This window comes from Cynocephalus volans, chromosome 2 (genome assembly GCF_027409185.1).
Source record: "Cynocephalus volans isolate mCynVol1 chromosome 2, mCynVol1.pri, whole genome shotgun sequence".
Lineage (NCBI taxonomy): Eukaryota > Metazoa > Chordata > Mammalia > Dermoptera > Cynocephalidae > Cynocephalus > Cynocephalus volans.
In genome coordinates this window covers 220,514,037-220,529,691 of record NC_084461.1, presented here as the reverse complement: position 1 = coordinate 220,529,691, position 15,655 = coordinate 220,514,037, and the positions used below count along the sequence as shown (strand labels likewise).

The 15,655-nt window shown below is 39.8% G+C and overlaps 1 protein-coding gene across 1 annotated transcript; it reads left to right on the top strand.

Annotated features, from left to right (window-relative positions):
• Positions 1-1,519: 1,519 nt before the first annotated feature.
• On the top strand, positions 1,520-8,383 carry SEC61G (SEC61 translocon subunit gamma). The gene is made up of 4 exons (XM_063087221.1): positions 1,520-1,619; positions 3,199-3,298; positions 4,596-4,698; positions 8,212-8,383. Exons 2-4 carry the CDS (start codon positions 3,205-3,207, stop codon positions 8,219-8,221), a joined length of 207 nt encoding a protein of 68 aa, XP_062943291.1. The 5' UTR covers positions 1,520-1,619; positions 3,199-3,204; the 3' UTR covers positions 8,222-8,383.
• The last annotated feature ends 7,272 nt before the right edge of the window (positions 8,384-15,655 follow it).

Here is a 15,655-nt window from a genome sequence, read left to right as displayed (position 1 = left end):
ACTAGAAATACAATAATGTTGCAGTAGTATAGTTCCATTTACCCTTTCTACAACCAAAGGCTGTTATGACTGTATGATATTTGGCATTTCCAAAATCAAGGTCTGTAAGCTCTGAATTCAAAGAGAAACTTTAATCACTTATGTATGGACCTATAAATACAACTTATTCAAATATCAAAGTATATAACCGTTCAATGTGGTGCTCCACAATACTCAGTATTCTTGCAGTATATGTGTGTTACCCGATGGGCATAAGTTTTTTCCAGATAAGATCATAGGTTTTCCAAATATGTGATGGTATGATTATGGTTTTGGTACTATTCCAAAGTAAAACACTGGAGCCTGTTAATACTTGTTTCACAGGAATACTGACTGCAGGATGTGCTGGTATGAGGGAAAGTAAAAACTCAAAGCCCAGAGGTCTGTGTATTGTGTCTCCTCTCTTATCCTAACACTGGAGCTTAAGTCTTGGAACAAATATAACTCAGGAGTAGCTGAGACAGCAGTGAGTTCAAAGAGGTGATAGAACTCTCAGTGCTTCTTAAACCTCAGTACCTAAAATCTCCTAAGTTTTTTTTTTTTTTTTTTTTTAATTTAAGTGTTGAATCCCTGAACCTCCAGATTCAGTGGGGCTGTTTAAGAGGTTATGAACCTACATTTTTAACACATCTCCATACAGTGCACTGCAAGTGGTCCATGAGTTACTTTTAAATTCTGAACAGTCTGGAGTGTCTAATGCACTAATTAATTCTTCATCTCCAGGATGTTAGCCTACGTGTGATCTTAGAGACCTATAGTGACCATCCAAGATAATCCTGCCCTTATCTCACTTGGAATTACTCATCTATCTTCCTCCTACACCATAAATTCCCTTATTAGACCATAAACTCCAAAAGGATATGATATGTGTGGCTCGGTCACAGCACACAGTAAAGTGTTATACAAAGCAGGTGTCGATAAATAATGGTCAAAAGGATGATTCATTCTGAAAGCATAAAATCACGTGTTGGCAAGCTCACCAGTCACTAAATGCCCGGGTTCATCATATTCTCAGCAAACCACACAAAGTCACACAGCACCTATGCAGTGTGGCCGCTTCCCAGTCGAGCCTGGGGAGCGCGGAACGCAGGCGTCCAGCCCAGAGACGCTGCAAGGTCGGCGGCAGGAGGAAGCACGTTCTGGGGAGGGGAGCTATTCCGGTCAGTCATGCCATCGGTGGGACAACAAGCCTCGTGTCGACATCACATACACAGAAAAAGCATGTGCAGTCAGGACACAGAGGCCCAAGAGCACCGTTCCCACCACACGGGATCCACAGCGCAGAGATGTACGTGGGTGGTGGCTCCGGCTGTGAACAGACCGCGAACCGCGGGGGCAGAAGGGCGGACAGCACGCTTGCGGAAGCAGCAGGCGGAGGACGCCCTGACCCGACGCCGCGTTTGTCCCAGTGCCGCTTCCGGGAGCCGCCGCGCCGCGCCTGCGCACCGAGGCCTCCACGAAAGAACCAATGGGACGGAGTGGTGGGCGGGCCGTCGGCAGTCCCGGTTTCCGATTCCGGCGGGCATCGGTCAGTGGGCTCCTGTGTGACGTGTCGCTGGCTCTGGGTCGCAGCGGGGCAGGTAAGTCTTCCTAAACGGGCACTGGGCGGCTGTTGCGAGGCGGGTGGTGCTAGGGTTCCAGGCTTAGGCCCGAGACTCGGGTTTGGCCGCCGGCCGCCGACCTACCCTCCCACCCACCCGGCCTTCGCAGAAGCAGTGACCCGGGACCGCGGCCTCCCGGGGCAGAGCCTGGGGCGGCCCGCGGGCCTGCGGCGCCGAGTTCCGGCCCCTGGTTCGGCCTTGTCGCTGCTCATCTTCTGCCACCCCTCCGCCTGGCTGTTCCTCTCTTGGAGCTTCCAGTGTCCTTTGTGCCGTAGTCAGAGAAGGTGGCCCGCCGCCGGCGTCCCGTCGGGGTGGCTGTGTGTGCGCGGAGCCTCGTCCTGGAAGAGGTGTATTCGGCCCCGGCCCTGCCACCGCTCCCGGGATGTGAAGTGGGAGCTATGGTCTGGATTCTAGATCAAGAGATCGTAGTGGATTATTGAATCTTACTGCCTGACGTTGAGTGCAGTGTTTTGTGTAGTGTGCCTTTTGCTGGAGTAAGAATTTTTAGCTTTCATCACGATATCCGTGATGACTTATGAAAGATTTCAAAAACAGAGTTAAACGAAATACTGAGAAAACAGGCATTACTGTTTTTTGGTCCCAGAACCTTTGCAGAATTCCTAGTACAGTATACTTTAAGTGTTTCATATGCATTATTCCATTTAATTGCCCACCGCCTACCCTAGGAGAGGAAAGTGGGTAGTAGAAGGGTTTACGTTTGGTAGCCAGGGATTCGAACCACCGTCTGGCTAGTGAAAAGAGTAAAATACAGGTAAAACCCTGGCCTCATTAGCTATTATATCTCTGCTCTCAGAGCTCTCTAAGATGGCATGACATTTCTATTGAAAAAGAGATTCCCCGAAAGAACCTATATATTAAAACGTACAGCCCTGTTTCCTTGAAAGATGTGTTCAAACCTAATGGTTTGGAGTTTAGCTAGCACCTTCTCAGAATCTTGCTTTAGCTAGTCTTTGTGGTTTGGGGAAAGTCTTATCTCTCTGTCCATCCCACACTTCTCTAAATATGATGGGTGGGCATGTTTTAGAACAATCAGGTTGAAATCCATATTTGCCTCCATTCTAGGCTCTTGCAGCCCCGCAGTTGACATTCACTGCACTAGACATTTGGTTTCTGGATAGTTTAAAATAAAATACAGAAAATAATTGTTGGATCCCAACATTGTTAGCGCCTTAGCAGGAATAGTGAGAGGACTGCAAAGTGGATAAGGAATGGATATGTTGTGAATTGCTTAACCTTTTGATAAAGATAGCCCTTCAATAAAAGAGTATGTGGTCCTTTGTCAGTGAGGATAATAGGACTAACACCTGTGCTTTTCTTGCTGCCTTTCATCTGATACTTTGCTGGAATTTACAAAATGTAATATCAATCTAGGCTTTGGAGTCTGCTTTTTTTTTGTTTTGTTTTATGAGACAGAATTGACCCATATCAGGCACGAATTCATGGCTGCTCTTATTTATATCTTGATGTAACTGAGCAAGTCCTTGCTATGTGGTAAGTAATACCTGTGAGTATCTTTATTCTTTGGTTTTTTAAACAGGCAGTCATGGATCAGGTAATGCAGTTCGTTGAGCCAAGTCGGCAGTTTGTGAAAGACTCTATTCGGCTGGTTAAGAGATGCACCAAACCTGATAGAAAAGGTAATAGCTTTAACATGAGGGAAAAAGTTTCTTTACATTTTCTAAGGCTTTTATTTGATTAATGTCTTCCTGATTAATAACCATTGCATACTTTCATCAACATTTTTATTAATTTATTTTGCTTTATTGTTTTTTAATGTTGTCACTTTTTCCTAAATTTTGTACACTCTTTGTTGTCTAAATTTTTCTGGTTTTTATATTTACAGGTGATGTAAGATTATTTATTACAGGCTTATTTTCCACTTGCATTTGAGTTAATCTTATTTTATGACTTTAGAATTTTAGTATTTACACTTGAAAAATCTTTGGAGGGCTGGCTGGTTAGCTCGGTTGGTTAGAGCATGGTGCTGATAACACCAACATCCAGGATTCGATCCCTGTACTGACCTGTCCCCGCCCCCACCCCCCAAATATTTGGAGTCTTCTCTGCCCTGTCCCCACCTCAACAAACAAAACCTTAACATGAAACCAACAATGTATTTGTTGCCAACCTAGAAATTTTATTTTTCATCACGATTCATGTTTTAAAGGTACACCAGGATTTGTCTACTTTTATTCATTCACTGACTGGGGTAGGAGCAGCAAATATAATAGAGAATATAATACATTGAATTGTAGATGTAATATAATATGTAAAACATGATGGAGCTTAGAATCTATCTGGGAGACTGGCATAAACAAGTAAATGCAATTTACATTTTTTGATTACTGCCTTGGTAAGTATTATGAAAAATAACTAGAAGGAGGTCTGACAACACACAATAGGAAGACTAACCAAATCTGGAGGTCCGGGAAAGCTTCCCTGAGGAAATAACATAAAACTGAACATTGCTGAATCTGAAACCTTATTGTAAAATTGTGCTCAACCAACTTGATTTTTCAAGCCTTATTTTTGGCTTTATAGTATCAAAGACACTGGACCCATTGTTTATAATGTACCAAAAAATTTATGTTTCTGCCTTTATAATCAATATGTCACAATAAAAATTACAATACTACTTTGAAATTTTTTTAAGAAAAAAATTTTCTTGAAATTTGTATTTCTTCCATCCTTGATTTTGGTGGTGGGGGGAAGGGGGTGGATATTCTGGTTATTCGCTAAGAAGACCTAGTATCAACAAAATGTGGAAATTAAAAAGCCTGTTAAACAAGTTATTTACTATTAATAGTCTTACTTTTTCTTTTTAAAAAAATTATGTATTTACTAATCAGGAGAAATGTACACCAGTAAGTTCATTCATGTTACTTTCAGTGACAGCGCAGAAAAAATAATGTAGATTTATGTTCTTAAATGCAGAATTCCAGAAGATTGCCATGGCAACAGCAATAGGATTTGCTATAATGGGATTCATTGGCTTCTTTGTGAAATTGATCCATATTCCTATTAATAACATCATTGTGTAAGTAAACTTTTTGAAATAGACTGTACCTAGAATTGAATGAAAATTGAAGCCATTTGAGTTGACAGTTAGCCTGCTATTTCTTTAATACACAGGTAGATCTATTGACTTTTTTTTTTTTTTTTTTTAAAAAGATGACCGGTAAGGGGATCTTAACCCTTGACTTGGTGTTGTGAGCACCACGCTCAGCCAGTGAGCGAACCGGCCATCCGTATATGGGATCCGAACCCGGGGCCTTGGTGTTCTCAGCACCACACTCTCCCGAGTGAGCCACGGGCCGGCCCAGATCTATTGACTTTTTAATGCTATTAGAATGTACTAATATTTGTTATCTAGAAATTCAAAGTGCTTCTATATCTTACACACAATCTTTATAGCAACTCTCTGACCTAGGCACTATTTTCTTTAATAAATAAAATTTTATAGAGTCAGGGAAATAACTTAAAGATACTCAGTATGTCACAAGACAAGTATTCAGTGACAGAACAAATGTTCAAACCCAAGTCCTCTTTATGCTATATCTTTTGATTTTTAAGTTGCAGAGGAAATGCTCTTCATCTGAAAATCACTATTGTGATAGACTTCAGAGTTAGAATCAAATTGCCTAGATTCAGATCCTCTTTCTTGTTACTTAACAATTGTCACGACCTTTAGTTGGTTTATTTAGCCTCTCTGTGCCCAGTTTATTCAATGAGTATAAGAATTCTTACTTGAGTTATAGTAAAGATTCATGACTTAAGTCACTTAAGGCCCTGAAAAACAATTTGGGAAGGAACTTAAATGGAAGTTGTTATTGTAATGAGCCATTGATACGAATGGGAGGGCATCATAACCTTTAGGTAGATTAGAGAGGAGGAGAAAAGGCTGAGAAACATTGAGATCACTTTATTCTTTTCCAAATGCTTTTGCTTTTAAAATTCTTACAAGTCATTGGGACACCTTATGGTATTGAGCAATTAGACAATAGTCAGTTTTAGGTAATTCATTTTAGTCTAAGGACAGTATGCGTTCCAGTACAGGTTGAGTGTCTCTTATCTGAAGTGCTTGGAACCAGAACTGCTTCAGATTTCAGATTTTTTCTGACTTTGGAATATTTGCAGAGTACATACTGGTTGAGCATCTCTCATTCAGAAATCCGAAATCCACAGTGCTCCATCGAGCATCTCCTTTGAGCGTTATTTTGGCATTCAAAAGTTTCAGATTTTGGAGCATTTTGGATTTCAGATGTTTGGATTAGGGATGCTCAACCTATACTTATTTACTATGGTTTTATATTCATTTAATATTTCAGCCTCATCTGCCATTTGGAGGTTAGTAATACCTATTGGGCTTATTTTATGGGGTGGGCAAATTTGATGCAATTATTTAGAAAAGCTTTCTAAACTGTAAATCTTTTTTTTTTTTTTTTTTTGTCTTTTTCGTGACCGGCACTCAGCCAGTGAGTGCACCAGCCATTCCTATATAGGATCCAAACCCGTGGCGGGAGCGTCGCTGCGCTCCCAGCGCAGCACTCACCCGAGTGCGCCACGGACTCGGCCCTAAACTGTAAATCTTTTAAATACTAGATATTTTATCTCTGATACTGGTGGAGGCTGTCTTTTAAATGATGAGTGACTGACTGCATATTGTAGATGGATTTCTTAAGTAGGTTACTATAGTTATTAAGCAGAAGTGCCACAAAGCGAGATTTTAGGATCATGAAGAGTTAGAGCTGGAAAGGACCAAGTTACTCAAATCTTTATCAGTTCAGAAATTCCTTTTATTTTTCTAGTGAGAAATGTTAACTGTGGATTTGTGGAGTCCTGGGGAGAACACTGAAGTAGAATTAGGAAACCCAAAGACTGTCTGTGGGCTGTAGTTTGCCTAGTCAGTGAAAAGGGGAATGGAATACAGTCCTGTGAAGACTCTTGCTCTTCTTGCTTCCCATTCTATCATGAGACTGGTTTACTTGATACAAAGCATTTCTTTGATACAGAGTTTGTTTCCGATGATAATCACCCTTCCTTGTTCTTACTTTTACTCTCCAGAACAACATATATTTGGTATAAACACCTTCCAGATGTTTTCCCTAACCTTCACATAGCACTACATTTTTATCTCTCTTGCCAGATATCACTGTCTGCCTTGGATCGTACTGAGATATGTCTGTCTTTCACATTAGATAATGAGTTCTGAGGCAAACATGTTTTTTTATTTATGTTACATATTTCTTCTAAAGAACCAGTTCAGTCCCCTCTTGCATCTATTAAAAGCACTGAATAAGGGTTTGTTGAATTAAGTGAACAGCTTCAGGCTCTATGCCTTTTTCTAATGGTGGCGATGGTAATAAGAATAATAATGACTAATGTTTATTGAGAACTTACCATGTGCCAGGGAACTGTTCCTCCTTTATGTGAGTCAACTCATTTAATCTTCATGAAGAAGGTGAGGCCTGGAGAGACTAACTTACTCGAGTTTTTTGGCTAGTAAGTGTAGAGCAGCATAGGAAACCTTTTGGAAGCTAGTGGCTTAGAAAACTTTTCTTCTGGTTGAACAAAAAATTGTTTCAGTGTTAAAGGATTTTAAAATCTGTCTTTTGATTTTTTTTTTACTTTAAAGTGAAGTCCAAAGAAAACATTTTGTAAGAAAAGCTACAGAAAACATATTCTGTTATGCCATGACAGCTGTAAAACTGAAAGAAATCTTTTCTTTTTCTTAACTTAAAAAGAGCATAAATCACAGTTTAAGTCATTTTGAGATAATAGTTCGGGAAATATAACCACAGGCTTCTCCTTATTATCATATGTTTTTCCTTATTTTTTTTCTTTACTGTTATAGCATTCAAAATTAATATCCACAGTATTATAATTCATTTGCTAGTGTTTTAGTCAACAGCAATACAGTTCATTGATATAAGCTTTAAATACTTAGCATTAAATTATATATTTGGGGTATTATGATTTTAATTTACTAATGAAATTACTTTTGTTTATCATAGGACTAAAATGTATATCTGACTGTCCAGTTTTAATGTTTATGCTTTTAAAACTTAGTTCTTCTCTAGAAAAGGTGATTTTTGTTTTCATTAAGAGTAAACCAGTATTTTGAGTGATGGTGGTAAGATAACAGTGGTTGAGAGCTACTGTACTCATCTGCAGTTTTTATTTCCAACTGGTTTGTTAGCTGTGTATTAAATGGAAAAACTTACTAGCCATCCTGTCATGTAATTTATAGTTTTCACCGTGTTCAGAAACACATTATGCTAGACTGTTTCAAAATGTCATTTCCCAAATGAACATGGTGAGTTTTAAAATACACCTTTTGCAGTAGCCGTGTCATCTCTAAGGACCTTTTTGGTTCCAAGATTTTAAAGTTCAGTGTGCCTTTCTTTATGCTGTCTTTGGGTAAAGTGAGGTGTGGTTCTCAAATAACTAATTTTAATTCCAGAAAATTATAGCATTTTACATTTTAAATAATTATTATTGTTAAGATCTTATATATGCTAAAAACTGACCATTTTCCTTTCTTTTACAGTGGTGGCTGAATAATTTTTGGAAGAGTGTTTTTCCTCTTCGGGATTGATGAACAAGTGAGGGGTTGAGAGCTCATGGAGTAAAAATTTGCCTGTGTATTTTGTTTTTCTCCTCCTTTTTTTCTTCCAAGATATTTTCTATTTCGAAATTAAAATAATTTCAAAATAAACAAACTTCTCTTTTTTTCCATCACTGATATTTATCCCATTTTCATGATAGAATTTCCTTCCTTCCATCTTTCTTTCCTTTTGTCTTTCCTTCCCTCCCTCCCCTCTTCTGTCCTTCCTTCCTTCCTTCATTCCTTATTTTGGTTTATAGGAAAAATTAAAGGGCCTGGTGAAGTATTGCACCTTCTGAGACCTCTTCTTTCTTAGTCACAGTTCTGGAGAATGAGAAGGCCCAAGATCAAGTTGCTAGCAGGTTTGAGGTTTTTGTGTCTGGTGAGGGCCCAGTCTCTGTAAATGCTATGTCCTCACATGGCAGAAGGGATGCAAAGGCAAAAAGGGCCAAAGGCTGTGTGAAACCTCTTTTATAAGAGTCTTAATCCTATTCACAAGGGAGGAGCCCTTGTGACCTAATCACCTCCTAGAGGTCCCATCTCTTAATATTATTGCATTGGGGAGATTAAGTTTCTATATGAATTCAAACCAAAGCATCTTCTTTCAGATAAATGTTTTCCTATGATGGAAGAAGAACAGAGCAGTAAAAGATGGTAAAGATAGTGAACTCCTAGAGTTTGAGGGAAGGGTAGGAGTTTTGTCCATAAGTACCTACTAAATTGTAACAGGTAGTCAGAGTTATTAAAGAAGTTTAGGTGCTACTTGAAATAGCTTTCTGAGAATTGTGGTTAAACCTTCAAAGTGAAAGGTCTTCTCTTAGATATACTAATTAGTCACACTGTCATGAACACTGGAGTTCTGAATTTATAAAGAGCTCACTGATAATTGAATCTGAAATGAAAAAGGGGCTTTTCCTCTTTCTCCTTTTAAAAAACAGTAATTTAAAAGTGGAACAATTTATTTCCCTTTGAAAAATAGCTGTTGCATTACTTTGTTCAGTGTTTAGTTACTGAACTTTATTTCCTTGGTTCTAATATTTTGATAAAACTTGGTTAGCAGCACACATGTGGGTAAGTGTTTTCTGCTCCTCAGTGATTAAGGTGAGCAAGTGTGTAATTAGTATGGTTGGGCAGAACTTCTGTTTTGGGATCAATAGTACAGAGAACAAAGTGTTTTCATAGTAGTAATAACACATTTTTTGCCTAATTTTGAAATGTTGGCAGTGTTTCAATTGGTGTCTTTAGAGAAATAAAAATACAATGAAGCTTTGGCCATCTCTAATCTTAAGGAGACCACATTTTGTGGATAAATATCCCTTAAAATGTCTGTGTCAAAAATGTGTACACGTGTGCATGTTTATATAACATGAATGAACATATATGTGTATCTATTAAGTACTTGTGATAGAAATTGTAAAATGTAGACTTTGCTGCTGGCAAACGTGTATTTTGTTGCAAGATAAAATGATTCTGAACGTTAACTTTTTTGTGTAAGATAATTACAAATCCCTATTTGGCTGCTCATTTATTTTGATGACTTAACTGGTTCTTGACACAAGGGTAGAAAAAATATTACATAAATATTTTGTATTTATATATGTAAATAAAATGAGGGCTGACCAAGAGCTCTGGTGATAGAGAAGAATAACCTTCATAAGCAACAACTGAATTTCTTGAGTAGGAAAGAATCAATAGATTTTTCTTACTAATCATACTCCTAGTGTATATAAGAGCTGCTATGTTCGTGTTGTACAACAGTACTTAAACTTCAGCAGGCATAAGAATCACCCAAGGGAATTTCTGTAAAATTTTGTTTTTTAAATACCTATAGCAAAACATACTAATCCCCTTCTTGTGACAATCCTGCCATTCCCACAATCCCCTGTATTGTACAGGCAAGTCCTTGGCCATCTGGTCCACCAGACTAAAAATCTAACACCTAGAAAATCAACAACAGGAAGACACATCAAGGAGGGAGGCAGTAATCATATAGACAAGGGCAGAGCCTTGATTGATAGGGGAGGGTAGGAGAGAAAGTCTGGTTCCTACTTCAGTTGCTTTGTTACTGCTGGGAGGTGTCGCCTTGCTCCAAAGTCTGTCCTTCTTGAGACCTTTGTCTATTCTTTGTTAGAAAGGTTCTGCTTATAGGGAAAGGTACTTAATTTAACCTGAGTGTAGGAGGCACCATAAAGCTGGCACCTTTGTCAGAAAGCTTCTGCTTAAAATGATCTCAGTTTTACTTTACACACTGGTCATAATTTTGTGCTATAGAAAAAGTCTCTTCTAGGTGGATTTCCCCACACCTTGGATGCAGTTGTTTTATGTTTTTCAGGCCTGTCTATAACCTCTATAGCCATTAGTACATTAGTGTATACATTTCTTTCATAATTTTTGAGCTCCTAATAGACTTTCTTTTCACTTGTTAACCTTGCTTTTAGGACTGTTTGTAGCCTTTTTAGAAGACACCTAGATTAGGGTTTGTTAAAATAGAGCATCATACAATTTACTAATTAAAATTTAATTGAAATGTATTTGCATTCTCTTCCCAACCTCCATTCTGTCCTCCCCCAAAATCCTTACTTGGTTGTTATTTTACAAGGCAGTCATAAAACACTTGATTTTCTGCATGAATAGTATTTATTACAAATGCTGACTGACTAGTAGAGGTTGGATCATATGATTTATAGGGTTACTTTGATAAGCTTTTATAGTTTTCAAATTATTCTCAGTTAATCCTCACAATAACTGGTAATGTGAATATATTCTTTAAAATATATCCACAGTTTATTCATTCCCTCCACTGCTGTCACACCATCTCACCTGGATGTTTTACTTTTTTATTTTTTGCCCCACTAGAATATGAGTTCCACAGAAGGCAGACATTTTTGTCTGCCTGATTTACTGCTGTATTTCACATGCCTGGAACAGTGTCTGTACACAGTAGCCACTTTATATTTTTTAGATGTATGAAATTGAAGTGTTTGCTGGTTTAATCCTTTGTAAGTACAACATAGAGCAGATGATTCTTTAGACCACTGGACTAGTATAGTGTACAAAGCAAATCCTCCACTTCTCTGGCTATAGTAATCTAGTGTCAGAAAACTAATCTATACACACACACACACACACACACACACACACACACACACACACACACACACACACACACACACACACACACACACACACACACACACACACACACACACACACACACACACACACACTCTCTCTCTCTCTCTCTCTCTCTCTCTCTCTCTCTCTGCTGCATCAAGGTCTTGGTTTGCGTACTCTGCAGCTCTTCAACTTGGGACTGGCAGTTCTGGGTTTTTAACTTGATATGCCGCCTTCTCCCTCCCATTGGCCTGTATAGAAAATATTTTCCTTCATGTATGATGATGTAAATTTAGTTTTTTCAGATGAGATTGTTTTTAGTCATGGTATCAATACAATTTGTACGGTTCTTCCTCTTCTTTTAAGGGCCACATGATGTTCTGGGGACCACCTGCAGTCATGTCTTAGGACTGGCTAACCTTAAAAGAAAGCATTTACACTTGGAGAAGATGATTCTGAAACTGGCCAGAGTGCCAATGAATAATACTTCCCTTTTCCAGAATGTCTTTGAGGCCTTATGAAAAAAAGAAACCTAGGTTGAAGGATCAGAAAAACTGGCCCCGTTTCTTCAATTCTTCTGGCATTATTCTCTCCAAATGTAATGGGAATATAAGGCCTTGCCCCATCCTATCGTAAGAAGAATGTAACATCTAGTGAAAGGGCTTTGGAAGCGAAAGCTGTATAGACAGGAGTACCTGTACATGACATGTGAAACAGTTTCATGTAACAACTTACATGGAAGTTATATTGCATACTCTAATATTTTCTGTTCTATTTCATTTTCTAAAAAACAAAGGCTTGTACATACTTTATGAGGTATATTGCTCAGAGGGTTATTGCTTTCTGCTTTTAGAGGACTAAGGAGTTAGAAAATGAGCCTTATCCCTGGCAAGCAGAGTGGATTGAAGACCAGACAGGACCACGTAAGCCCTTCGGGCCTTTGCATGACCAAGGCCTGGTGGGAGAATCTTTGAAAATAGCCGAGGTGGAGTTTCTGACAACTTGAAGGGTGGGGCATTGGAACCATGTAATTTTTATTAGTCAAGAGAATGAATTTTTTGCATCCTAGTTTTATGGTCTGAAATTCATGCCTGCTATATTCTGTAGCTGTAAATCTTTGTATCTCTCTCACACAAGCAACTGATGTTTTAATTGCCTGTTTCACTTCTCTAATGGTTGCTCTGAGGAGGAAATCTCTGCCTGTTGCTGGACATTTTGGGCTGTACAATGTATGTGTGTGTGTATTTGAAGAAATGATGGCCCACCTTCCAAATGTGCACAGTATCTTCTGTTCTGGTTTTTCTGTAGAATCTGAGCATTTGCATTTTCCACTGGGTAAGCAAAGCCCAGCCCAGAGATAGTGTCTGTTCCTGCTAAACCCCATTTGTAGCCCCAAGGGCTACCAGCATCAGTCTCATTGGCCAGCTGTGTTCAGGGCCTTCCACTGGGGAATCTCCCCCATAGCCATCGATAGTCTCTCTCTTACTGGTAAACAGAACAGTTCTTACTGGAAGAGGGTGCAAAAAGAACATGTCTTGATTCAGCCATCTCTGCACTGCCACAGTTTACCCCACATCCACTCATGTCATGGGCCCTGGTGGCCAACTGAGGGAGCATACCATAAGGTTCACTTGGTGGTTCCAATCACCTTCCAAACCTGGAAGGGAGGTCTTCTGATGGGCATTGACATGTTCTATTTAATGCTGCCCTCACATGTCCGTAAGGTTGTGCCCCACATGGGCATCCCTTTAGTAGGGCAGGTGTCCATTGCCATTCTGCCTGGCTATGGCCTGTGAGTCAGTAAAAACCCCAACACAGAGGCTCTTTCCATCATTCAGTTCTTCAGCATGCAATCCAGCACACCAAGCTGATTTGTTTTTACCTTCTTCCATCAGTGGCACCCTTCCAAACAGGATGTTGTCTGTTCACTTAGGAACTGCCATCCACAAACCTAACACCTTTTGTTCAGTTGAGAGCTTTTTATAGGGCACTGTGGAATCCAGCAGCTTCTCTCACAGTTCCAGAGTCAGTCCTGGGGGAAAAGAGGCTCCCTGCTTTTATCTCCTTGTAATCCCTAGGTAGCGTGGTCCTGTATAGACCCTTTCTATTTCATTAGGGGGCTCTTCTGGGCACTGCCTTCCCCATTAAAGTGTTTCTCTGACACCACCCAAGACAGCATGGGTATTTCAGGCTTCGATTATTTTATGTCCTTCAGTCATAGGGATAGCTTCAATTAATGTCTCATAGCAAGGTAAGAAATGCCCTCAAGTGGAAATTCTCTAGTGTAAAGTCCCAGCAGTTGTCACTGGGAGGTGCTCACAGGCTTTTGCCAAAAACCAAGTAAATGGCTTCATATAGGGCTATGGCATGGAGAATTCATCCCTGCAAGCACTCCAGCTTCTACTCCACACTGTATGGGCTTGGGCAGTTTTACTAGTTCCCATTTAGCATGTCCAATTAATGTTGCTTGAGGGGCAGATCTACATGGTTTTTGTTTTACAATACTAGGCAGAGGAAACATTCCCCAATCAAATGTAATGTCCATCCCCATAATACAATCAGATAGCAGAGATGCAACCACTGCACATGAAGCATGTTTAAATATATCACTTCTCCTTTGAACATTTAATTCCATCCCTCACTTTCCTGATTGTATCCTCTGTTAGGACTTTATCAACAGATTTTGGAATCACAGTACATCATTGGGCTTCTGTGTCAAGGAGCCCCAAAGTTTCTTCACCCCTGACCTTTTTATACTGTCTAGTGCAAAAGGCTTTGGGGTCCCCAGCAGGATTTGAGCCTTGCCAATTGGTCAATCTTTGCCTTGATAAACCTGCCTGACTCCTGTGCCAGGCAATTTTAGATCAGATTTCTCACTGCAGACTTTGCCTTCTGACTTCTTAAGTTTGTCCAAACTGGTGGAAATACAGCAAGCTTCTTTTGAAACATTTAGTGTTCTGGGACCATCAGGGGCTCCCTTTGGTCTACCCAACATTACATACTGTTGTATTAATTCTTTTTCAAAAAATTTTTTTTAAATTAAAAAAAAAATGTTTTGGTGGCTAGCCATCATGGGGATCTGAACCTATGACCTTGGTGTTATAAGGCTGCTAACTGGTCAGCTAAGACCTTTGTTTTAACCCCATCAATTTCCATTTTATTCATCCCATTTCTTAATAACCATGCAAAGATTTTTACCCTGCTGGGATGAGTCCCATGATTCTATTCTTCCCTTTGTTTTTCCTTTTGGTTTCACCCCTACTAATGTTTTTTTTTTTTTAACTTTATTTCCTAATAACCATTTTAAAATTTCCACCTTCCTGGGATGAGTCCTTTGACTCTCCCCTCTGCCTTTCTTCATTCCCTTCATTACCATCATGTTTTTATTCGCATCTGTAAGACCCACCAGGGGAAGCCAAGACTGCAAAGTTGATAGTGCTTCCCTGATTGTATCTGTTTTGCAGCAGTAAGGTTACATGGGGTGCCCATGCTGAAGGGGCCCCCTTAACCACAGCATTTACCCTGGTCTGGGTAAAGGGCATCTTCAGCAGGTGAACACTCTGTTCATCATACAGTCAGTCCCACAGGGCTTGCACACAGAGCCTAGCAGCTACTTCATTAGGGTGTCCACTTCCTGTTTACATGGGAAGTTGGGCAGTCCCCCTCAGGGTAAACAGATCTTTCAGTGGCCTTTATACAGTTCACCAGGGTGGCTGTTGTGTTGGGAATAATCTTCCATGTGTCTGGACCATGTATAGCCATTTGTGATTATTCCACAATTAGCCACAGGCCTTTCATTAATCCAAACATACTTCTCCTCTCTGCAGCATTTAAAACCAAAGATACTGCCCCTAAGTTACTCTCATAATCCATTCAGTAAAGGCTCCTCAGGGAGCTGATGATACTGATATACAAATGAAACAATTCCTCTGGTTTCAGTGTTTATTTGGTTTTGCCCTTCCCCCATGTTGACTACTTTCTTGGTAACCACAGGTCTTTTTTTTTTTTTTCTTTCTTTTTAAAAGATGACCAGTAAGGAGATCTTAACCCTTGACTGGTGTTGTCAGCACCACACTGTCCCAAGTGAGCAATCCGGCCATCCCTATGTAGGGATCTGAACCCACGGCCTTGGTGTTATCAGCACCACACTCTCCCACGTGAGCCATGGACTGGCCCTGTAACCACAGGTCTTAAAGATACTCTCTGTTGTGTGGCATAATTTTTCCCTTGGGGAGAAGCTTAGAGGCTAGTGGCCAAAGCTCAGACTCACTGA

Coding starts and splice junctions, on each gene's coding strand:
- SEC61G (XM_063087221.1), top strand. CDS start 3,205: ATGGATCAGGTAATGCAGTTCGTTGAGCCAAGTCGGCAGTTTGTGAAA. Junction 3,299..4,595: donor CACCAAACCTGATAGAAAAG/GTAATAGCTTTA, acceptor TCTTAAATGCAG/AATTCCAGAAGATTGCCATG.